Below are 25,686 nucleotides of genomic sequence, written 5' to 3' on the forward strand. Positions count from 1 at the left end.
TTTTAGGATTTTAGAGGTTTAGAGTTTAAGTTTAGGGTTTAGGGTGGAAAAATTATTTTTGTGAATGCAGAATGGTGTTTGAAAGGGTTTTAGGGTGAAATATGTATATTACGTCTACGAAGATGCATTTGTGTCTGCGAAGATGCATTTTTCGTCTACGATGATGCATATTTTGTCTGCGAAAATGAAATTTCATTTGTGCAAATGCATTTTTATCTGCGCAATTGAAATTTCATTTTCGTAGACGAAAAATGCATATTCGCAAACGAAAAATACATTTTCGCAGACGAAAAATGCATATTCGCAGACGAAAAATGTCTTATTTGCTTTCTTAAGTATTTTCATTAGTCTAACATAATGTTTCTTTGCAGATGGCACCAACCAAAAGCAAAAGAAAAACCAAATCCGTTATTGAGAACTTTCCTGGTCGTGTTTCATGAAAATCCACCTGCACCTGTTTGTCAAAGATAAAAGAGAAGTTTAATAACCTTAGTCTTATGGATAGGGCATTGCAGACTCAATTCCAGCATATATTGAAAGCCTTGACTATAATTTTTCAGGAACAATAATCCATTAGATGTTGATGAGGAAAATCAGCTCCAATTCGTAGGCGCAAAATACATTTTCGCTTGTGCAAAATACATTATCGTTTGCGCAAAATGTTTATTCGCTTGCGCAAAATGTTTTTTTCGTTTGCGCTTGCACTAAATGCATTTACAGCAGCTATAACAATCAATATCAACTGTTTTCAGATATAACAATATCAATATAAAACTTATCCATCGACAGGGGCTAGATTCGGGATGCTACAGTCGTGGGGGGATAACAGATTCGGGGAGAGGGAAGCAGAAAAGAAGACGTTTTGGCGTCGTTTTCTTGAACGACTCGTTGCTAGGGGCCTTGTTGCGTTGAGGAAGAATAAGAGAGAAATGTGGTTCCCGTAGAAAAGTGATCGTAGAGAATGAAGAGAAAGAAAAGAGAATGGTTTTTTAATTTGAGAATATATTAATCTTTTGTTAAGGACAAAAAGTCAATTTTACAAAATTTACTTTCTCTGTTATTCTTTAGAATAAGTCAGTCATGAGGTTATTTCGTCAAATTTCCCTATTAAAATCTATATTTTCACCAATACATCAGACAATGGTTTATTTTAGAAGGGAAAGTGTTCATAGTTTATGATGAGGTGTATTCAACGGGTTTAATTAAATGAGTTTCTCATTAGTTTCTTATGATGTGTAATTGAAATAAATGTTAAAGAATAATTAATAATAAATAATAAAAAGTTAAATACACAATTTTAGCATAGATAATATTATTCATTTTAATAGTTAATTGTTTTAAAATTCTATATTAAAATATATTTTCTAAATATACACTGTATATTAGATAATAGTGAAAGAAGAATATAATTTTTTATAATAATTAATCTTTCTTAATTTATAAATTAATATATATAAATTAATAAATAGAGAAAAGAATGCTAGAGAAAAAGAAATGATGTTGGATGTCATATGTTTGAAATTGTCGTAATCTGGAGCGAATTATGCATCTTGGAAGCTAAACTTATCGTAATCGAGAATGATCTTCTTCTCGATCTTCTGTTTCAGGTACTTGATCTATAATGATCATCTGTCTGATGCGATTTCATGCATTGTAAGCTCTCTCATCGTCCAATTTTCTAAGCAGACGTAAAACTCGTCCGTCCTCATCGTGATCAAATCTCGTTCGCATCAAACATGGCTGGCGGAGCCGCCGGTGGATTTGTTACACGAGCATTTGAATCGATGCTCAAAGAGTGTGCCAACAAAAAGTATGGCGCTCTCCAAACAGCTATCCGGACTTATACAGGTCTATATCTATCAATCTATCTCTTCTCGACTTACTTTGTTTAGAGAAATAATTGATGGAAGGATTGGAAAAGAAACAAATCATCTTTCTGATTCAATTATTCGAAACAGATGAATCATGAAACTTTCTCATATGTTGCACATTCTTCAGGCAAAATGTTCATTTGGCATGCAATAATTCTTATGGTTTCTTTTCCTTTGTTCAGACATCACAAATGAACAAAATCTGCAATCAGTGGCTATTGATACAGATAAAACCTCCACCTTACCTGGAGAACAGAGGTATGTATCTTAGTAAATTCCATTGTTTTCAAGTCTTTATTCTGTTCTGCTGCATTGAAATGCATTTGCTGAAACATCAATTTAGTGGCATTTGTTTGTTTTTGGATGTTGTTATTCTATTATCATGACAAGTATTATGTATGACCCGGTTGAATGGATGATGTTTCCTTTCTATATAAGCCAGTTACTCATTTCATCATTTGACGTACATCTATTATACTCTAATTCCGTCTGTTTGTTATTCTATTATCACCACGAGTATTATGTATGACCCGGTTGAATGGATGATGTTTCCTTTCTATATAAGCCAGTTACTCATTTCATCATTCGACATACATCTATTATACTCTAATTCCGTCTGTTTGTTTTTCTATTATCACGACGAGTATTATGTATGACCTGGTTGAATGGTTGATGTTTCCTTTCTATATAAGCCAGTTACTCATTTCATCATTCGACATACATCTATTATACTCTAATTCCGTCTGTTTGTTATTCTATTCTCACGACGAATATTATGTATGACCTGGTTGAATGGATGATGTTTCCTTTCTATATAAGCCAGTTACTCATTTCAGCATTCGACATACATCTATTATACTCTAATTCCGTCTGTTTGTTATTCTATTATCACGACGAGTATTATGTATGACCCGGTTGAATGGATGATGTTTCCTTTCTATATAAGCCAGTTACTCATTTCAGCATTCGACATACATCTATTATACTCTAATTCCGTCTGTTTGTTATTCTATTATCACGACGAGTATTATGTATGACCCGGTTGAATGGATGATGTTTCCTCTCTATATAAGCCAGTTACTCATTTCAGCATTCGACATACATCTATTATACTCTAATTCCGTCTGTTTGTTATTCTCTTCATAGTTCGCAAGAGGGATCTCATTCGGCTGATGAGACAGAGCATGCAAAGAAGGCGTCTAACATAACATCAATCTTAGCTAATGCTGGGAATACATTGGAAGGACCTGCAGCAGAGCTTGTTTTGAATCCTCTCAGATTAGCATTTGAGACTAAAAATGTTAAAGTTTTAGAATTTGCTTTGGATTGTCTTCATGTATGTGTTTGTTTTCATTTAAGATAAGTTTGTAGTTGTGATTCTTATTAGTGTCTACTTGGGTTCTGCAATTATCTCAAGCAAAATACTAATCTGTATTATTAATATCTTGTGATTGCAGAAACTTATTGCATATGATCATTTAGAAGGTGATCCTGGATTAGATGGAGGTAAAAATGCACCAATGCTTACAGATATTCTAAACATGGTCTGTAGTTGTGTGGATAATTCATCATCAGACAGGTATTTTTGTTTACTCTGATTTCAGTTTCTATGAGAATGTTAACTAATTATTTATGGCATATTGATAAACAGTACTATTATACAAGTATTGAAGGTACTTTTGACATCTGTAGCATCATCAAAGTTTAGAGGTAAGTCAAAATTAGTTTCAACTTATTGTGCTTGCATCATTGAGCTGAATTTGTGAAATATATTTCTTATGTTTAAAATGAAATATATTATATATACCCTGCTAATATGGCAATTATAATCAGATTGTGAAAAATATACCCTGCTAATATGCGAAATATAGTTTGCGTTCTCATTCGAAATATCTCGTCCTGAACGGTCATGAATCTCATTCTCAAACACAAACACCAATAAACAAACATTACAAATATATTTATTTATTTTTTATATTTTATAAAAATTTAAGTTTATTTCTATCTAATAATATAAAAATGTTTTCAATATTACACTAATATTAATATATATATATATATATATATATATAATTTTATGATAATTTGTTTTTTTTTTAATTTACTAAGAGCCGGAAATAGTTAAAACCACCAAATCTCTGAGGTAGAAAAGTGTTATTAAAGTGTTATTGTCAATCTTTACTAGTGTTTAATATTCATTAGAGTGGAATAAAATAGTAAAAAATTTAATTAATAAAACAAGTATTTATAAACAATAATATAAAAAAAAATATTCTAAAAATAATTAACTATCTTAATAAAAGAAACAAAATGTCTTTTTATATTGAGAAATTTGATTAAATGACCCTAACAATGAGGAAAATGACAAACGACCAATAAAATTTGCGGAAATGATCGATTTCTCTGTGTTATGACGAAAATACACCGTCGCGTCATTCATCGCTGTGTGACGCGACAAAATTCTAATTCGTCGCGATGGTGATCGCGTCTCGCGACGACATACTCGTCACGCAACGAAACACTCGACGAATTGGGTTCTGTCACGTGACGCGACGAAGTATTTTCGTCCGAAAATTGAGAAAGGATTGCTCATTTTCCTTGAGACCATTTAAAGTCATTTCATCAAATTTCCATATTATATACTTTTATATATCATATTATAAAATTTTAATTATCATTTAATATAATTAAGAATTATACATAAAAAAAATAATTAATAAATAATACAAGTATTCTTTGCCGGTTGTCATCTTCACTTTTCCGATCACCGACGTATTCTTTTCCGGTAGTCATCTTCATGCAAACATCTTCTGTCTGTCTGTCTTCTAGTTCCTCAACATTGGGTTCCTTTCCCACGAGAATCTAGCCTCCAGAGACCATCTTTCTCTCTCTTTCGCGCGCGCGCACAAAAGCTTCCTATCAAAGCAGACTAACAGTTCTCGTTTTTATCACAAATCGAAAATTCCCATTCTCAAATCGCAGAGACGCACTTTGTAAGAATCGAAGATCGTCTGCCTGCTGTGGCTATTACTGATTGGAAATCGATGCTATGTTAGACTGCCTTTCTCAAATTTTGTTCTCAGTTGGTGCTTCTACCCTAATCAGTCAAAGCTCTACAATGGGAGTAAATCATAACTCTTCTTCTTTAGCCATGTTTGGTTCCACAAACATAGACCTTATTCTGATCAAGAAGGCAAGGGTCTGTTTGGAGAAAGCTCCCAAGGTACGCATTTCAGTTTATTAAATAAAAGTCTGGTAATTTAGTAGACCCGGGGTCCTCCGATCATATGACGGGTAAAGACATTTCCGGTATTAGAATTCCTAACTGTTGCTCGATTGAAATACTAGGTTTATCATCCACCCAAGTTATATTTCAAGACAATGTTTTAGGTTCCACAAATTGATTTTAATCTTTTTGTTAATACTGATTTGAACTGTTATGCTAAATTTTCCAATCTTTATGATTTCAAAATATGAGTTCTATGATTGACAGTGTCGAGTCGTACTGTTGCATTATGAATAGGGTCATCCTGTATCTTTCCAAACTTTTTCTTGAGTTGTTTATGATTTAAATATTCTCTAGTTCCGTTTCCATGTTTATCATATAAAGCTTCAAAATCGTTTGTGTTATTTCATAGTGATGTTTGGGTCCTGAGTCCCTCGAGACTAAAGACACTTAATGACCAACATTGGTTCATTTTTTTCCGATGACCATATCTGTCTAACTTGGTTGTTTCATATTAAGAAAAATCTGTTGTTAATGAGATTTTTTCAACATATACTACATCATATGATTCAAACCCATATTTTAATAATCAATTCTAGCCATAAAAATCGATACTACACACCTAACTTTCATTTCTTCTCTTGTATCACACACATTAAGATGTTTATTTTATAAGAGTTCTTTGTCCAAACTATAAATGTATGTATCTCATCAAAGATATCACTCATCTTAATTCATGTGTCGACACACCTCAACAAAACAGAGTTGCCGAATGTTAGAACCAACATCTCCTTGAAATTACACGATCTCTCCTATTCTCCTCAAATGTTCCAAAATTATTTTGGGAAGACGTCGTGTTTACCGCCACCTACCTCGCATTCCATAGAGATCACATTCCATACAGAGTCTTTCGATTCCAAAGCCCTATTTGTTCATTCCCTCATACAAAGACTGTCTGTTGCCCTACTTTTCAAAGTCTATGGTGCTTTGTTCACATTCATTCTCACAATGGAAGCAAGCTTAATTATTGAAATGCATCTTCATTATTCATCAGATATTCACCATTTCAAAAGGGGCATAACATACACCATGATAGACTTTTACTTTTTTCGAAAATCAACCATACTATCCATCTTCTTATTTTCACGGGGAGAATTTGAAAGAATACCAGTTATTCACAATATTGATGTGTTGAAGTTTGCTTGGAATTAATGTTATTTCCCTTTATTTTTAGCATTTCATAGTTTATGATGTAGTGGATGGTTTTAGGAGAGTTTATAGTAGATCATATCCATGTATTTCCCTATTTTTTTAGCTACACTATCTAGTCCTTTAGTTATATTTAAATGATTTCAGTTTAATGAAAAACAATTATGTTTTCCCTTCCATCTCTTTTTCTACTTTAAGAAAGCATTCTTAGTTTAAAATAACCAACAAATTGGTATCAGAGCTATCTTCTTGAGGAACCTGTGAGTGAGAGAAACCCACCACGGTATCTATCTTTTCCCATTGATTCAGATATACCCTTTACATCATTAGCACAACTGGTGTTCAATGGTAACAATTACCATGTCTGGACTGCTCGAATGGAGGCTCATCTGGAGGTAAATGATCTCTGGGAAGCTGTTGAGAAGAAGTATGTAGTGGCGGAATTACAAGCTAACCCAACATTGACAGAGATAAAGAATCACAATGAGACGAAGACAAAGAAGTCGAAGACAAATGCTGGAATTTTCATCAGGATAATGACCATAAAGTCAGCATTTAAGGTCTGGAATTTTCTCTAAAGAGAGTATGAAGGAAATGAAAAGATTAAGGGGATGCAGGTCCTCAATTTAATTAGGGAATTCGAGATGGTGAAGATGAAGGATTCAGAGACAATAAAGGAGTACTCTAACAAATTATTCACAATTGTCAACAAGGTAAGATTGCTTGGCACTGAAATTCCTGATTCTACATTGGTTCAAAAGGTGCTGGTAACTGCTCCTGAAAGGTTTGAGGCTACCATTACCTAATTAGAGAACAGTAAGGACCTGTCAAAAGTCAATTTTGCGGAAATCTTGAGTGCCTTACCGACACAAGAACAAAGAAGATTGATGAGGAATGAGGGGTTTGAAGAAGGAGCATGGGAAAAAGTGCAATCAAGTCAAAGTGAAAAGGGAAGAAGAACTGGAAATACAAGAAGGAAAGTGCAAGTTTAAATTCTCCAAGCACAAGTAGAGGTTCTAAAGCATATTTTCCTCCTTGTAAGTACTTTGAGAAGAAAAGTTCATTCACCTTTTAGATGCTGGAGAAGGCCAAATGTGCAGTGTGAGAAGTGTCATATGATGGGGCATCACTAAAAGATTTGCAAAAGTAATCTGATGTGACTAAGTGAACCTTCAGCAAAAAAATGTGGCTCAAGTTGTAGATCAGGAGGAGCAGCTCTTTGTGGCAACTTGTTTGGCAACAAATAGTTCAAGTAATAACTGACTTGTGGACACTGGCTGCACCAACCACATGACATTTGATCGAGACCTATTCAAGGAACTTGACACATTATTCAACTCTAAAGTCAAAATTGGCAATGGAGAGTACATTGCAGTCAAGGGAAAATGAACTGTAGCGGTAGGCAGTTCCTCAGATACTAAGTTGATTAAAGATGTGTTATTTGTGCCCGACATCAATCAAAATTTATCAAGTGTTGGTCAACTACTCAAAAGAGGTTTACAGATGTTCTTTGAGGGAAAATAGTGCATAATCAAATATGCAGATGGGATGGATGTGTTCAAAGTCAGTAAGAATGGAAAACGTTTTGAGCTAGATCCACTAAAGGAGGAGCAAACAGTCTATTCAGCTACAATGTCTCTAGCTGAGATTTGACAAAAAAGGCTGGGCGATTTTATCATAATGTCGTGCTGAATTTGCAAAAGAAAGAGTTTGTAAACAAAATGATCATTGATAAACGAAATGAACCAACCTTTAAACATCACTAAGTAACAAACATTGTTTCATAGTGATTAGGGTCTTTCTCGAGGGACCTAAACATCACTATGAAACAATACAAATGGTTTTGAAGCTTTGTATGTTAAACGAGAAAATGTACACGAGAATGTTTAGCGTACTAACAAACTTCACTTTGAAACAAATCAACTTTTGTATTCATAAACAATTCGGGAAATAATTTGGAAAGATAAACAAAATTAGGACGATCTTAATCAATAACGCCATACCATGATTCAACATTTTTATTTGAAACAGAATGAAAAATGAAAAGCTGTAGATGGATAATTTGATGGAATTGACGTCTCACCGCGTATTATGTAAAGAGACCTGGTACAACTCAACATTGTCAATCATTGTAAAAAATTGTTCCAAGTACTCAAAGATTGCTCCAAGAATCTAATCCTCATTTGTAGTTTTTCTTCCAAGAGCTCTGATACCAGTTGTTGAGGAAATAAGTCACGGAATTTCAATTTCAATCCCAAGCCAAAATCCTTTAAATGAATTTAGATGTAGCAATATATTAAAGTGCAAAAGTACCTGAGACCAAAGGATCTAGAACTTCGAGTAGAAATGAAACTTGGAAACCAAATAATTATAGTGGCTTGACAAATTGCCAACGTCCAATTGCCAAGGCTGGACTTTGGCTTTTTCCACTAGAAACAATTGTTGTTACAAGCATAACAATGCACAATCTCACAATGGAAAACTCTCAGGTAGACTTGTGTTTATCTCTCACTATTTTCTCTGAATTGAGTGCACAATCTTACAATGGGAAACTCTCAGGTAGACTTGTGTTAATCTCCCACTATTTTCACTCAATTCGGTGTGTAAACTAGGTGATTGCAATGTGCAGCCTAATAAGCTCTTTGTACTTTATTTATAGAGCCTATTTACAAATCTAGTAAGATTTGGCTAAGTATTGAGAGATATATGAGTTTTCTCCTACCGAGTGTCAAAATACTACCTGATTAGGAATAACAAACTTCTAATGAAACTAAGACTAGTTAGACTTGTTTTCCTCAAATGAAATTTTGTAGTATTGAACTCCAATGTATGATCCTAACATATTTAGTATAGAAATGCTAAAGAGTCAACTACATATTTAAGGAAAGAATCCGATATTATTTTCGAAATTAATTGAAGACATTGGGAAAATTAATCAAATGACATAAATCAAGCATAATGAAATCAAGGAGACTATGACTGATATTATTTTCTTTTATAAACAATAGAACAATCAATAGTACAAATATAATCTGCATAAATAGAAAGTAACCCAACGATTTAGGCCCGCCATATTTGCCGTATCGATCCAAATCTCTCAACAACTACCGAGACTCAGTGGGTGATGTCTCAGTCTCTCTATAGTTGTTAGGAGGTTTGAATCGAGGTAGCAGATATGGCAGGCCTGAAACATTGAGTTACTATTCCTATTATCTTTTAGTAGACTATTTGGCTGTAAATGAATCATTGTACTTTCAGTGATTGTATTCGACCGATGCGTATCATTTATATCGCCATTATTATGACGCTATTTGAGATTCATTTTGGAAAGCCCATGAAATCGGTTGGGAGCTCATCACCCTTCTTGAAGATCTTCGTGCACGTTAATCTCTTAGTATATGTGGCCTAGGGTCTTTGTTTTTCTCCTTTGACTGTCTTTCATAAATTTTAATTTTTCTGATGCTTTTTTTCGTTATACTTAAACGACTCTCATTTTATAATATTTCATGGACCATTTAAAAAAAATGAGCTACATACAAGAAAATTCAGATAATTTAGCCTTCCATTGGTTTTATATCGATTGCAGTTCATGGAGAGTCATTGTTGGGAGTGATCAGAGTATGTTATAATATTGCTCTTAACAGGTAATGATTAAATTTTCTAACATTTTGCTTCTTAATTTATACTTGTGCTAATGACTCTGGTTTGAGTTTTCAGTAAGAGCCTTGTGAACCAAGCAACCTCAAAGGCAATGTTGACCCAGATGATCAGCATCGTGTTCAGGCGAATGGAATCTGATTTGGTAAGGAATTGAAAACCTCATTTGGCTTAGTAATACAGGAAACAGAAGATGACAAAATATTATCTTCTTGGACTTTCTAAATATTTACTAAATTCTTTGTGGACTTCAGGTTTCTACTACAGACAGTTCTGTTTCACATAATATACCTGTTACACAGAGTAGTTCAAACTCCACGACTGATGAGACTGCATCGATTCACCAAAATGACAAAGTAACGCCGGAGAATGAAAGTTCATTGGATCAACGCAAAGAAACTTCTCTTGCATCTATTGAAGAACTTCAGAATCTTGCAGTTGGAGCTGATATGAAGGTACTTAATATTTAGTCGGCATTCTTGTAGTACTTGTGCTTGCCTGGAAAGAAAGAAATTTGTGTTCACTAAAGTTTCCCATACCTTATTCTTACAATTTCTGTTAATTTATATGATGTTTTGTGTTTCAGGGATTAGAAGCTGCTTTAGACAAAGTTGTGCATCTTGAAGATGGTGAAAAAGTAACTAGGTACATTAGTACATATGCGGTGCCATAATTTCATCCACTCTGTCCTTTCTGGTTTGACTTGTTATTGTACTTTCCTGGGGTTGTGTCAGAGGGATTGACCTTGAGAGTATGAACATTGGCCATCGTGATGCTTTACTTCTATTCCGGACACTTTGCAAGGTTTTATTTTCATAACATCTTATTTTTGTTCCATCCTAATTTTCTAATATGCACTCTAACTATATTTTCCATGACTGGAATTTGTCAGATGGGTATGAAGGAAGACAAGGATGAAATTACCATGAAGACTCGCATCTTATCTCTTGAGCTTCTGCAGGTTACTTCCTTCATTTTATCTGCACATATATCAACTGGTTCTTTTATTATTTTCATTTTTGTTTGACGAGATAATTATTTTTCTTCTTTTATTCACATATATTATGCCTACAATCTTTGATCAGACTGGTATCTGCTATAGTTAGAGATAATGTGATCTAGTCTCCATTCATTGTAAACCAGTTCAACATAATCAATTATTTTTGCTCAGACTTTCTTATTAAACAAATTAAGTTAATGTGCTTTTGTTGGTGGAGATATTGAGGTAGGATTATGTACTTCAATCTCCATCAAGCTTGATTAAAGAAATCACAGTTGTAACTTATTAGTGCAATAACACCTGGATCAACTGCTAACCTCCCTATCATTCAGCTGACGTGATGTTTTCAACATGCTCTATAAATCTAATAGAAACATGTAACTCGAAAAGACACTTATGAGTTATGACCTAATATAAATGGCTAACATCTATTTATTGTTTACCTTGATGTGTCCTTCCAAGAAAGCAAAGCACTAAATAAACTTTTCTATACATTTAAACGAATGGACAAAAATAAAATGTTTCAGTATGGAAAAAGACATGGAAGGCAATATCAATGGTTGATGAGAAATGGTAGTTTGAAGCTTAATTATTTTATATTCTGAAATACTTTCTTTGCTTAAATAATCCTTGATACTATAAATGCTTGGAACTTTTATAAGATGCACTGAGAGTTACTATAATATTTTTTTCAGGGCTTATTAGAAGGTGTTAGCCATTCATTCACAATAAACTTTCATTTTATCGACTCGGTGAAAGCTTATCTCTCATATGCCTTGTTGAGGGCATCGGTTTCTCAATCGCCAGTCTTATTTCAGGTTGTTTTTTGACTGATTTTGGTTCTCTTTGCTAAGGTCTTATTCATTGGAAGTTGTACATAGATGTCTTTGGTAATGTTTCTCCATTTCTTTGTTCACAGTATGCAACTGGAATATTCTCTTTGTTATTGTTGAGATTTAGAGAAAGTCTTAAAGTAAGATCATACATTTCTCTATTGCTAGTTATTGCATATTGTAGGAATAACTATTTAATTTAATCTTGCTTCTGTGTATTTCTTACTCAGGGAGAAAATGGAGTTTTCTTTCCCTTGATTGTCTTGCGTCCACTGGATAGCATGGAATGTCCATTGAACCAAAAATTGGCTGTTCTTGGGTATGACGCCGTTGTCTTGTGGTCTGGATATTTGTATATCTTCTCCTGACTATGATACTGCAGTGACACAGTTATAAATGCAGAAGCTTTAAAGTTTATTAGATATTGGAGTGTGCAAATTTTACAGGACCTTTGTTTTGTAGGGTGCTAGAGAAAATTTGCAAGGATTCTCAAATGCTAGTTGACTTGTTTGTTAACTACGACTGTGATCTTGAGGCACCTAACCTGTTTGAGCGCATGGTTGATACTCAATCTGTCTCTATTTTGTATTATTTCTAATGCTTTTATTTGCACAAGTCTCCCACTGAATTTGAATTTGTTATTTTTATGATACTTCTCCTGGCATGGGTGTTTCATGTAGGTCACTACATTGTCAAAGCTAGCTCAAGGGACTCAAAACATGGATCCCAAATCTGTTACTGCATCCCAGATGAGCTCAATAAAAAGTTCATCACTTCAAGTAAGTTCAACTTTAGATACCTTTTTCCAAAACAAAAAAAGTCATTTACTGCTTGCTTCTGAATTACGATATTAATAGCAGGTCAATTATGTCTCTTCATTGTAGTGCCTAGTAAATGTGCTGAAATCTTTGGTTGATTGGGAGAAGTCTCAAAGGCAATTTCGAAAACAGGCAAAAGGTCAACAGTCATATGACGAACTTTCATCCACAGAAATCAGTGAGACAGATATCAAGGAGGATTTGCCAAACAATTTCGAAAAGGTTAAGGCTCACAAATCTACACTGCAAGCAGCAATATCAGAGGTAAGCGCTTTTATTGATACTCAAAGTACTAGTCCTTGGGATTCCCTTCTAGATGTATTTATTTATTCTTATTAACAGTTGAAACTAATGAATTGAATTTGTAAACATCATAGTTCAATAGGCATCCAGGAAAGGGTATCGAGTACCTGTTATCGAATAATTTGGTGGAAAAGACACCTGTTTCGGTCGCCCAATTTTTAAGGAATACACCTGCTTTAGACAAGGTGTGTGATTTATTTTTGGTGAATCTTGTTTGCTTCTGAAAGACAAAATTATAATCTATTTGTATTACAGGCTGTTATTGGAGATTACTTGGGCCAACACGAGGAATTTCCCATTGCTGTCATGCATTCTTTTGTTGATTCTATGAATTTCTCTGGGATGAAGTTTGATGTTGCTGTTCGTGAGTTTCTTAGAGGATTCAGACTTCCAGGAGAAGCTCAAAAGATAGATCGTATAATGGAGAAGTTTGCAGAGAGGTAAGTACATGCTCGCACATTAAATATTTGTAAATTCTTTCCCATGCCTAGATCATATGTCAACAATACAAAATCAAATAAGATATCTTTTTCTTTTAAAGATAAATACAAAAAAAACTTGGAATTTGAAAACCTAGGAATGTCTCATATTAAATACATATTAAGTTTAACAACTAGAATTGTTATCAAAGGATAATATGAAGTCTACACAACTTACGGTGTAGGCTCATTTATTATTCCCTTAACAAATTGATATGAATCCCATATATCATATCTTGCATGATGGTTTAGTTTCCATTTATTGATTTAACATTGCTAGTGAACTACTGTTAAGGACCTATAGGCTTGCATGTAATGGTATTATGTATAAAATGTTTGTCTAGTATTATTGCTTCTTTGTTTATTTAGTATTGAATGGGTTATATAACAGGTATTGTGCAAACAATCCTGGTCTTTTCAAGAAAGCAGACACTGCTTATGTACTTGCTTATGCAGTTATCATGTTGAATACTGATGCGCACAACCCAATGGTATGGCCTAAAATGTCTAAGGCTGATTTTGTACACATGAATACAACGAATGATACTGAAGACTCTGCTCCAACGGAACTATTGGAGGAGATCTATCATTCTATTGTCAAAGAAGAAATAAAAATGAAAGATGATGTGACCATTGTTGGGAAAACCACTAGACAAAAGCCAGATGTAGAAGAGAGAGGTCAACTTATCCGTATTCTTAATTTGGCTCTTCCAAGGGGAAAATTGTCAACTGACCTTAAGTCTGAGAATGAAGCTATCACTAAACAAACACAGGCTATAATTCGAAAGCAAGGAGGAAAAAGGGGAGTATTTTATACATTAAATCAAATTGAAATTGTTAGGCCAATGGTTGAAGCTGTAGGATGGCCATTGCTTGCGACCTTTTCTGTGACTATGGGTGAAGGAGAAAACAAGCCAAAGATCATTCTCTGCATGGAAGGATTCAAAGCGGGGATACAAATCACTCATGTTCTTGGAATGGATACCATTCGCTATGCATTTTTAACATCTCTCATTAGGTAAAGATCTTACAATATTCTTTTTCTCTAGCTGCACACACACACACACACACACACATATATATATATATATATATATATATTCCACCTAGAGTACTTTTATATGTTCAAAGCTTGTTTAGAACTTTGTATTGTATTTCTGTCATTATGTTTGAAATTTTCAAATTACCAGTCTAGTTGAACAATGTTTTCCTGTCACTCTCTTTAAAATTATCCATTTCTCATGATATGTATTACCTATTTTACTTTAGCTGACATATATCTTATCAATATAAGTAATAGGTCATCCATTCTGTGTTGTCACTGATTTTTCATGAATGTTCTCAGATTCAATTTCTTGCATGCACCTAAAGATATGCAGAGTAAAAACGTCGAGGCACTGCAGACCTTGTTATCGTTGTGTGAAACAGAAACTGATACTCTCCAAGACACCTGGCATGCAATTCTGGAGTGCATTTCTCGCCTCGAATTTATTGTATCCACTCCCACTATGACCATGACTGTCATGCAAGCATCAAACCAGATCTCTAGAGATGTCATTGTGCAATCATTGAAAGAATTGGCTGGAAAACCGGCTGAACAACTATTCGTGAATAGTGTTAAATTGCCCAGTGAAGTGGTTGTGGAGTTCTTCACAGCTCTTTGTAATGTTTCAGCTGAGGAATTAAAGCAACATCCGGCTCGTGTTTTCAGCTTGCAGAAACTAGTTGAGATCAGCTACTACAATATGGCTCGCATCCGTATGGTAATCCCTCATTACAAAATATTTTAGCCCTATGAGATCTGAAGATTATACCGCTTTCTATCTTGTGAATCTTGATACCAGTAAAACATGAATTAAACTATATCGCAATCTGGCTCACATTTTCTTGGTAGTTTCTTATTAAGAAATGATAAGCCCTGGATATGATAAGATTATACTTTTCTACATTTTGGTTCTTGATAACAGTAGAACACAACTTTTCTTCTATTCATGTTCAGCTACGGATATTTCCTGAAAATATGCAACTTTTAAGTTGAAATCTTCAATTCTCTTCTCAGGTATGGGCCAGAATATGGTCTGTCTTATCTACTCATTTCATTTATGCTGGAAGCCATCTTGACGAGGGAGTTGCTATTTATGCTATTGATTCTCTGCGGCAACTTGGTATGAAATATCTGGAGAGGGATGAACTTGCTAACTTTACTTTTCAAAACGATATTCTAAATCCATTTGTGATTCTGATGCGAAGTAGTCAAAATGAAACAATACGGAGGCTTATTATTGATTGCATTGTTCAGGTAACTCTGACGTAAAAAATGTCTGCATACTGTTAGTTTAGCAGAGAATAAACTATTAGTCGACTTGTATGCAGATGATAAAATCTAAAGCAGGGAGCATCAAATCCGGCTGGCGTAGCGTGTTTATGGTTTTTACAGCTGCTTCATGTGATGACTTGGAACGAATCATTGAAAGTGCATTTGAGAATGTGGAACAGGGTTAGTTGCAACATATTTTACAAGTTAACCAATATATGTTTTCTTTATTTGACATTCATTTATTAGCGCTAACATGTATGGTTGTGAAGTTATATTGGAACACTTCAACAATATTGCGGGGGACTGCTTCCTGGATTGTGTCAACTGTCTTATTGGTTTTGCCAACAACAAAAGGTCCTACGGGATCAGTCTGAAGGCCATTGCTCTTCTCCGTATATGCGAGGACCGTTTTGCTGAGGTTCAATTTTCTTGTCTTGCGAAAACTCATTACTTGAAACTTGAACACTTGCTATTTGCATTATTTTTCACCACGAGAACTTGTCACAAACATCATCACCTGTAGGGATGCATATATCTGTTTTATTCCCAATCAAGAATAAGGTGATGCTATCCAGGATTTGTTCATGAGACTAGACTATGTTATAGAAAATATCAATTTTTTGTTGAATTATACAATAACCTTTGAAGAACAATCTAATTCATTGTAATGATTCTCTACTTTTTATCAGTGAATGGTGTAACCTGAGATTTTGTTTCAAAGAGAAGGTTCTCTGGTATAATGAGACACAATAACTTTTGCTAGAAAAGCAAATGGCTTTCTTACTGATTACACTGTATATTTACTTCTTGAATGATCTATTATAATTTCCAGGCTAAATTGTTTTTTTTCTTCCTATCTATTGAAATTAGAGTCAAGATTGAGCCTCTTTTCTGCCTACCTGTTTATTTTGTCCGTACTTATCTGAATCACTATGAACAAATCAATTTACACTTGTGTGTTTTATATATGTGGGATTCTTAAAATGGAGAGAAAGGGGAGATTTTGATTATATTATTCTCCTAATAAGCTATATCTATTTATACCTGCTGATTTTCCTAATTAGGACAAATCAGAATCTCTAAATATCTCAACTAATTCATTCTTATATATTTAGAAATAAATTAAAGTATAAAATAAAATAAACCTAGTTTGACTATTTCCACAATATATATGTTACAGGGACTACTAACAGATGGTGATTTGAAGACCATTGATGTCAATGTAGATGCAACTTATGATATGACTGAGCATTACTGGTTTCCTATGTTGGCTGGATTATCAGTCCTCACATCAGACCCCAGAAAAGAGGTCAGCAATTGCGCGCTGGAGGTCTTGTTCGACTTGCTAAATGAGAGAGGTAGAAAGTTCTCATCATCATTCTGGGAGAGTATTTTCCATCGAATCCTGTTTCCCATTTTTGATCTTATAAGAGATGCTGGAAAAGAAAGTCCAGTCCAATCTGGGGATGGGTGGCTCCGTGAAACTAGCATTCACTCTCTTCAATTGCTTTGCAATCTTTTCAACACTTTTTACAAGGTATGCACTGTGTTGGACTTAAATCAGATTAATTATGCACTCACTTTCCTTGTTCTTTTCTTCTTCGTCGATTCCAGAAAGATAGTTTTACATACACATAATTGTTAATCTAGTAGTTCATTTTCTCATTTCCTAAATATGAGAAAATGAACTACTAGATTAACAATTAGTAGTTCATTTTCTCATTTCCTAAATATGGTCACAGGTTCAAATCCCCCATTCAGAGTTCAATTACTGATCAAATCAATGAAAAAAACTGTATCTAAGCTTCTGTTACCAACATTGAACTCTATCTACATTACATGAATGTTATATGTCTCAAGCATGTGAGTAGATCCATCAAGTTGTTATGCAGTTAAGCCTGAATTTCTGTGGTTTTCTTTTTCTGTTATCGTGGTATTCATGTGACCTGAAACTTGTATAAAATGATTGTAAGGAGCTATAATCTGAGACTAATGTACTATGGGCCTTCAGGAAACTCATCACCTGCATATTATTTCGTTGATATCATATATTTATTCATGTGACAAAGATATTCAGTGACTAACAATAATACTTTCTGTAGAACTTTGACTTTCTGCTTTTTATCATCTAAAAATAGATGATAAAGAGGAGAGAGAGGCAAAGTTCTACATTTTCTTTTGAAATAAAGTGACTAAAAGTAATCTACTTTCCTCATCCATCCACGGTTGCTAGTAAGAGTCTTGAATTGAGAGGTTGAGGTCTTAGGTTTGATTCCCACTGAAGGCACCTTGATGAAGTGGGAGGTCATGGCGGTGAAATGCTATGTTAGTCACCTCTAGTAAAATCCCTGGTCTCAAAATAAATAATAACCTACTTTCCTGGTTTCGGGGACTTGGATTTTCAAAAGGCAAGCTAGAGTAAGACGCTGTAACTTCGATGTTAAAATTGAAAACAATGCAGCTTAGGCCTGTCTATTAATTCCAACAATTTGATAATTTTGTTTTTGTCTATTTCTGTGCATTAAATATCTTAAAGGTGTCAATTTTTATTTGATCTAGGAAGTTTGTTTCATGCTGCCTCCTCTATTGGGTTTTCTACTAGATTGTGCCAAAAAAGCTGATCAGTCAGTAGTTTCAATTTCATTGGGTGCTTTAGTGCATCTTATCAAAGTTGGAGGGCACCAGTTCAATGATAGTGATTGGGATGCATTACTTGACAGCATAAGGTTTGTATTTTTTTTCTCAGTCATTTTTATTGGGAAATGGTACTAATGTTAATGCTTATTGTTTTACATCAGTGATGCCTTATACACAACACAGCCTGTTGAGTTGCTTAATACCTCTGCTATTGTACAGCCCCACGGCCCTATGGGTTTAACCAAACATTTGGAAGCCTCTTCAGATGATAATCCCTGGTCAGCCTCTCCTATAAATGAGGAGGTTGATTACCGCCAAAACGATGGCACTACACGTGATCCTAATGCAATGGTCATGGAAAACAACAATCAAGAAATGAACTCAGTGATCTCTGATGGTATTTTATCGAATTGTACAAAAATTAATTTGGTGATGAAAGCTGTCATGAACTCTTTTATCTATTGTTGATTGTTTATACAGGCCAATCATCACCTTCAGGGGGATCTTTGAAAATTGTTGAAGGTGGTGGAAACCTTCAAAGGAGCCAAACATTTGGTCAAAAGATCATGGGTAATATGATGGACAGTGTGTTTGTTAGAAGTTTCACAACGAAACCTAAGGATCGTGATTCAGAATTCATAGTGCCATCTTCTCCATCAAAGGTAATACATTAGTGAGACTAATTGTTGAAAATGGGTATATGTAACGTTTATAAAATTGAGGATACAAGAAAGAGATGAGAATCAGAGAAATGGGGTGAGAACCTAGAAGAAATAGATGCGACTGGGATTGAATATGAGATAGGTTACAGTGTTTGTTTTCACAAAAATACATCATACCACACACATTCGACTATCTACTCCTTAAATATCCCCATAACCCTACATCCCAGAAGCAGACAAAATAGAGAAAAACAGACAATGGCCCAGCTGGCCTTTTGGAATGAAAACAATTATAAGAGAATTAATCAGCTATTGATAGTGTATGCTTCTGGGACAGCAGCATACCAATTTGTTGTACTTTTTCTATGTTTCAGAAAATATTACGAAGAAATATTATTTTTTATGAAAGAGGGTTAACTCTGTATTAAAACGATTTATGAACGCGAGGTGCATGTAAAGGAAATAATAATCGAAAAGTCAATAGCATAATAGAGACATTAGATGCCTATCAAATCAAAATAGTCCCCTCTGTACAAATTCTTCATCTTTTGATCAAAGTGAACATATGAAGAAAGACGCCCTTGATCCTTTCATTGTCTTCCCCACCCGCTTTCCATCATTCTGTTGGGGTCTTTTCAAATCATCCTCCACAGAAGGAGAGAAATTGCATTATTTATTTTTGTGAATTAAGAAGAACTAGCATGTCCGGTAGGAATCGAACTCGTGATCTTTTGGTATCTTAAGTCGACTCTTTCTACCGGGCCACTGGTAGGGAGAAATTAGAAATAGATTACATACCTATATTTATACAATCTATATCCCATACTTAAAGGGAATAAGATATAATCAAATATGCTAATCAAATAGGTCCAAATTTTCAATCAGTCATTAAGACAATTGACTATGAATCATCATGAATAAGTTCTACATACTTGGTGAAAAACTTGGGGTAAACAATTTGAGTTTAGTGCATAGGATGATGTATGATGGAAATAAGATGAACCCTCGTGATGTAATTTTACACTAATTTTGTTCATTTTAATCAGTGATTGGTTATTTTCTTGAAAAATGCCTGACCTTTTTGTTGATGAAAAAAAAGTTAAGAAAACTCATCTATTTAAATCTCTTATCTAGTTCTTGGAATGGGTTTTCATGTTTACTTATTGAGGACCTGAAGGGTGAATTTGAGTAGAGTTTCCTAGAAAGGTAGCATTCTTCTGACTTAACTAGTTTAAGATACACTCATGAATTCTGTTCTGACTTGAGGTAGAGTTGTCTTAATGACTGATTGAAAGTTCTGTTTTGGAGCTTTACTTCAATCTCATGTTTCTTCTTCATTCCTGCACTTCTACCATTCCAGATAGTTGATACTGTCGATTCAGATATCAAAGAAGAGGTGGATAGCCCCATATTGGCCACCATCAGGAGCAAATGCATTACACAGCTACTACTCCTCGATGCTATTGACTGTATTCAGGTATTGATCTTATTCTTGCTTGGATTGAATTTTCCCTTTTGATCCCCTGTTTGACCATTTGGTTTCTGCTTTCAAAATTTGATATGTTACCACCCTTCTGAATGTGCATTCAACTCTTGTTATAGATAGTGAGAAATTGATTTTTTTTTTTTTCCATTTGGTATAGGATTTTTATAGATCATGGTCATATAATTATAGTGTATGTTTGTTGCTTTATTGGTATGCAAATTATTTTTTAGATCATGACCCAAATGATAATGTAATTATTTGCTTCATTTAGGCATATAATTTGTTTTCTCTGTCAAATTATTTTTGGATCAACGTTAGATTATTTTCTACATCATTGTGTTTATTTTTTCAAACATAACAAATGTTTTCTCAATCATGATATATATTTTTTATAACAAAACAGACAAATATCAACCTTGTTTGATAACTGACTTTTCACATTTGCTAGTCTTGTAGTGTAACTCGTGGATAAAGTAAAGAGCCATACAGTAATATTTGCATATCCAAATTATGCAGGGAAAATACTGGAACAAGCTGACTGCATCACAAAAAGTTTCTCTAATGGATATATTATTTGCTGCATTGGAGTTTGCATCATCATATAATTCATATGCCAATCTCAGATTGCGAATGCATCATATTCCTGCTGAAAGGTCGGTTTTGTTTTGCCTACGCTTTTATATATTTCCCCATTCAATGGCACATGCACGAACTCTTAAAGGTTGATGGTTGAATCTTGAGTACAGGCCACCTATAAACCTTCTTCGCCACGAATTAGCTGGTACATGCATTTATTTGGACATTTTGCAAAAGGCAACGTCTGAAGTTAATGCTAAAAGAGATGAACAACTCAATGATGAAGTCAGCTTGTTGGAAGATGATACATCAAACAAAACTAATTTTTCTTCCAATTTACATCATGATGCTGGAGGAGAGAAACTTGAAATGGTAGCGGAGGGGAAGCTAGTATCTTTTTGTGAACAGGTGTTGCAGGAAGCTTCTGATTTCCAATCAAGTCTTGGTGAGTCTCCGAACATGGATATACATCGGGTTCTTGATTTACGGTCTCCAGTCATTGTGAAGGTATGTTTTTTACCCACTTCATCTAATTCAATATATTTCAGCACTTCTCCAAGTCCTTTTTGATTTTCTGTTTTGAAACTTTGAAATTTTCATTAAAACCACAAAACAACGCGAAAGTTGCATTGACTGTAGAAATAGTACATACAATACACAGGAAGTATGTAAGCTTTCTAAACAGTATTCTTTAAGGTCTTTGGAGGTAAGTTTTATGAGCCTATTTGGAAACGAAGAGTTTCCTATTTCACATATTGCTGTGCACAATAAAGATTTTGAGAAAGGGTAAACTTTTCATGACAAAAGATAATTTTTGTGAGCACAAGTGGCGTTCATTTTTACCAATCATACGGGAAAGTCTCCGTGCAAAATAATTGTTGTGATCTATTTCTATAATGTGAGTGTATAAAAATATTGTGTTTTTGTATGTCTTAAAGAAATTGAAAAACATAAATGCCATAAAGTGAGGTTTCCAAATGGGCAATATCATAATTTAGCACTAATTGCCCTAATCTGGTCATTGCCATCCTCCTGGAGCCATTGACGATTAATCTTGCACTAATGACAGTTGACACCTAATATGAAAAAGAAGGAATCGACGCCCTTCCACCACTAAGATATATACGGTTTCTAGCATTCTCTCACAACTCTTCTATAATCCTTTGGAAATATTGTGGGAAACACATCACAAACACCCACTCGAGATAACCCACTCTCTAATGCTTTCTTCAAATATCCCTAAATCATTGTGGGGAGACATTATATAAACAACATACTTCATTTAAATCGTATGTTGTCTAGCTTCCTAAAGTTTCAAAGTCCAATCTATCGCTTCCTTTAATCATTCCCCTATACCAAATTCATATCTGACAATCTTCTATCCAAAATCATTGTTGGAAATATTCAGTGAGGGGTTGTGAACAAAGGAAAATTAACCAAACACCTTGGAAGGGATGTTCAATGACAAAACTTGGTGTGAGGAAAGGCTTGGAACAAGATATTTTTCAAAACACTTTGATGGCATCATTAAATCAATTTGAGTAGTATTTTACTATTTTTCAAGTCTCTTTCAAATTTCTCCAAGTCTTTTCCTCTGAAATTCAGAGTTTTTTCATTTTTTCAGAAAAGGTCCCTCCTTCGATATCATGATTGGGTCAACGGCCTGATTATGAGTGAAATATCATTCTGGGGTCACCAACTAGATCATTAGTAAATAGAAAATAGATTCACTCATGTAGAACTTCATTATATAGATATCATCTACATCAAGAAATATATTGAACTGATAACATTCATGATATTAAAGCTTCCAGTCAATGTCTAGTGATTTCAATTATAATACCAAAAGATAGAGATGCTTTCGAACATCTATCGAAAGTCAAAGATGGATCATAATTATTAGGGATAACCTGCAAAACCTAAAGATGTTATTTATATATCCTCATGGGATTTTTATATTAAGTAGTTGTTCAAAGGGGTAGATTATTTGACTTTTTTTTATTTGATTAGCAACTTGAGTATGAAGAACATCAATAAAAGAAGTTAACATATTTAGCAAAAAAAAAACAAACCAAATCAATCAAGGAATGTATAAAAGATAAGAAATGCAAGAACAAGTTAGTAAATAAAATTTGCCAAATCACCGCAGAAGATTAAATGGAGGCGTTGAGTCTTGAGTCATTATTCATCCCCATTCTCATCACATAGACTAGTTAACTTGATTGTTCGTGTATTTATTTTACATCACAACCACTTTTCAGATTTTCTCTTATGTTTTTATTGGTTATGCATTTCATTTCATTTTGTGGGTATTTTTTTATGAATATGAATTATGGGCTATTAAGTATTATGAATATACTTATTTTTTGTTTGTGGTTTTCTTTGTTAGGTGCTCAAGGGCATGTCTTTTATGAACAATCACATATTTAGAAGACACCTGAGGAGATTCTATCCTTTTATAACTAAACTAGTCTGTTGCGACCAAGTAAAGAACTACACAATTGAATCTCAATTTTTTTTATCTATATTTTAATTATTGACTGTAAATCTAAAACTTGATTATGTTTTTGTTTGTTTGTTTGTTATTCGACAGATGGATGTTCGATGTGCCCTTGCAGATCTCTTCAGCATGCAGTTCAATCCAATGTTAACATGTCATTAAAGTAAAATTCTTCGAGTTTTGTGTTTTGATGTTTCTCTATGAATTGACAGAGAAGATTTTCTAAGTTGCTTCGTTTTTGTATAGGATTTGACATGATTCATTTCCAATAAGAATGTTGATTTATTTGAAATTTCTTGTATTCTTTTAGATGACACAATTCATGGACAAATTAAAAATTTCAAGATTATCTGTTATAACACTTTGAATGAAAATAAGAGGGTGATAGATGTAGAAGAACTAAGTCTCTTATTTTTTACACAACACATTAACACATTTGTATTAATTAATTTGTTAGCTTTAAATTGAATAAGAAATCACATAAAAAAAGATTAAAGATGAAAAAGATAATTGTTATTATTTACATTAGAGAATGACATTGTCCAAGTAAATTTCTTCATTGAATAAGTGATGCCAGATAAGATTAACACTATAAACATCTGTCTTATTCCCAAAATTAAACTTCAAGCATGGTAGACTTGGTAACTTAGACTTTGTAACTTTGTTTAAAAATCATAACAAAAATGATAGTAAACATACTTGAACCTCTTATGCATAAACTGATTTCTGAATAACTAAGTGAGTTTGTTAAAGGAGACAAATTCAAGACAGTTTATTTATAGTTCAAGAAATCATGCATAACTTCAGAAAAAGGGAAAAGATATGAATTCACACTGAAACTAGACCTGACAAAATCATATGACATACTAAAAAATGAGAATTTATGAGAAAGATAATGAAAAAAATTGGATTATCAACAAATGTATCAAGTTAATCATGCAATCAATGTATAACAACAGTTTCATACAATATCAATACTCAATGGAAAAACATTGTCGATTTTCAAACCTTTAAGAGGAATCAGAGAGGAAAATCCTCTTTCCCAAAATCCTTTTTCCCAATTTATTTTTTTTAGCCTTAGAAAACCTTATAAAAAAATTTTCTATCTAAATGTGGTGAAATTAAAAAAATTAAGGTGGGGGAGAAATGGATCAAAAGTATCACATCTTCTTTTTTTTTCAGAACAATGCATTAATTTTTTTGACAAAGAAATAGAAAGAAAATAAAAAAATTAATGGGCAATCTTAACAAATATTGTTAAGAGAGATGATAAATGAAACGAATATGGGGGAACGAAACCTTAAGCGAATCCACCTGGCATGCCATGTAGGTAAAATAATAATCAATTTTGCTCAAACAGAATCCGCTCAAACAATGACAGAGAAAAACAATAAAACTTTAGGTAAAAGGAAAAATTCAGATAGAGATGAAAGGTAAGTTATCGTTGTTGCACTATTTTCATTTACTGTGTCCCTTGTTCATTGTGGATCTATTGCAGCGTTAACTTTGTTGGGGTTAACAATTAAAGATCTGAAGATTTAGATAATTTGAATATAAACAATGGTTGTTTTTATTCATGAGATTGAGATCTGCGCTTGTTTATTCTTCATTGAATCAGTTCTTTATTTTCTGGTATATGATTGACTGTCGATATCTATATACAATTTTATGAAGCAAATGATTTGCGCAAACCAACTCCATTCAAAAAGAATCACGTAGTTCAATATATGAAAATTATTTGTTGGATAAACTCTTTGAAATTTAGGTGAGTGGTAGAAGGAAATGGAAAAGATAACGGAGGTATGAAAAAGTAAAGAAAACTCACAGTCAATATATTATCAACCTCACTTTGTATTCTCCAGTTTAAACAATCAAGCAACTGTTATGAAATAAGATAGGAAGAAAGACATTTCATAAATATTAAGCTTAAACTGTTAATATTGCGTTGTCTTGTGTGTTAGACTATGTTGTCATATTTTTTAGTTATGTTGTCCTATGTTGATTACAGTACCAGTGTCTTCTTAATTATTTTACAGAAGATTTAGTGGGGTGGTATATAACAGGAAGGTTACTCGCTCTCCCCTTAATAGTGTTTGCGAAAGCTGCTTCTAA

At 33.7% G+C, this 25,686-nt stretch overlaps 1 protein-coding gene across 1 annotated transcript; it reads left to right on the forward strand.

Moving 5' to 3' along the window:
• Nucleotides 1–1,692: 1,692 nt before the first annotated feature.
• Nucleotides 1,693–23,838, forward strand: LOC124913199 (brefeldin A-inhibited guanine nucleotide-exchange protein 5-like). Its single transcript, XM_047453801.1, has 33 exons — nucleotides 1,693–1,848; nucleotides 2,054–2,129; nucleotides 3,018–3,207; nucleotides 3,329–3,450; nucleotides 3,523–3,581; nucleotides 9,893–9,950; nucleotides 10,024–10,108; nucleotides 10,218–10,418; nucleotides 10,550–10,608; nucleotides 10,698–10,767; nucleotides 10,856–10,924; nucleotides 11,659–11,781; nucleotides 11,883–11,936; nucleotides 12,027–12,115; nucleotides 12,259–12,355; nucleotides 12,477–12,575; nucleotides 12,681–12,878; nucleotides 12,992–13,102; nucleotides 13,173–13,357; nucleotides 13,788–14,414; nucleotides 14,742–15,159; nucleotides 15,456–15,695; nucleotides 15,770–15,893; nucleotides 15,983–16,131; nucleotides 16,894–17,250; nucleotides 18,273–18,439; nucleotides 18,512–18,747; nucleotides 18,831–19,012; nucleotides 20,373–20,489; nucleotides 21,015–21,151; nucleotides 21,245–21,581; nucleotides 23,464–23,559; nucleotides 23,668–23,838. The coding sequence occupies exons 1-33, from the start codon at nucleotides 1,737–1,739 to the stop codon at nucleotides 23,734–23,736; spliced, it is 5,313 nt and encodes a 1,770-aa protein (XP_047309757.1). The 5' UTR covers nucleotides 1,693–1,736; the 3' UTR covers nucleotides 23,737–23,838.
• The last annotated feature ends 1,848 nt before the right edge of the window (nucleotides 23,839–25,686 follow it).

This window comes from Impatiens glandulifera, chromosome 8 (genome assembly GCF_907164915.1).
Source record: "Impatiens glandulifera chromosome 8, dImpGla2.1, whole genome shotgun sequence".
NCBI classification, from domain to species: Eukaryota; Viridiplantae; Streptophyta; class Magnoliopsida; order Ericales; family Balsaminaceae; genus Impatiens; species Impatiens glandulifera.

Bases quoted from the DNA above. Each gene is read 5' to 3' on its own strand.
- LOC124913199 (XM_047453801.1), top strand. From the start codon at position 1,737: ATGGCTGGCGGAGCCGCCGGTGGATTTGTTACACGAGCATTTGAATCG. The intron at 3,208-3,328 runs GTATGTGTTTGT...TTGTGATTGCAG, and splicing joins TTGCTTTGGATTGTCTTCAT to AAACTTATTGCATATGATCA. The intron at 9,951-10,023 runs GTAATGATTAAA...TTGAGTTTTCAG, and splicing joins TATAATATTGCTCTTAACAG to TAAGAGCCTTGTGAACCAAG.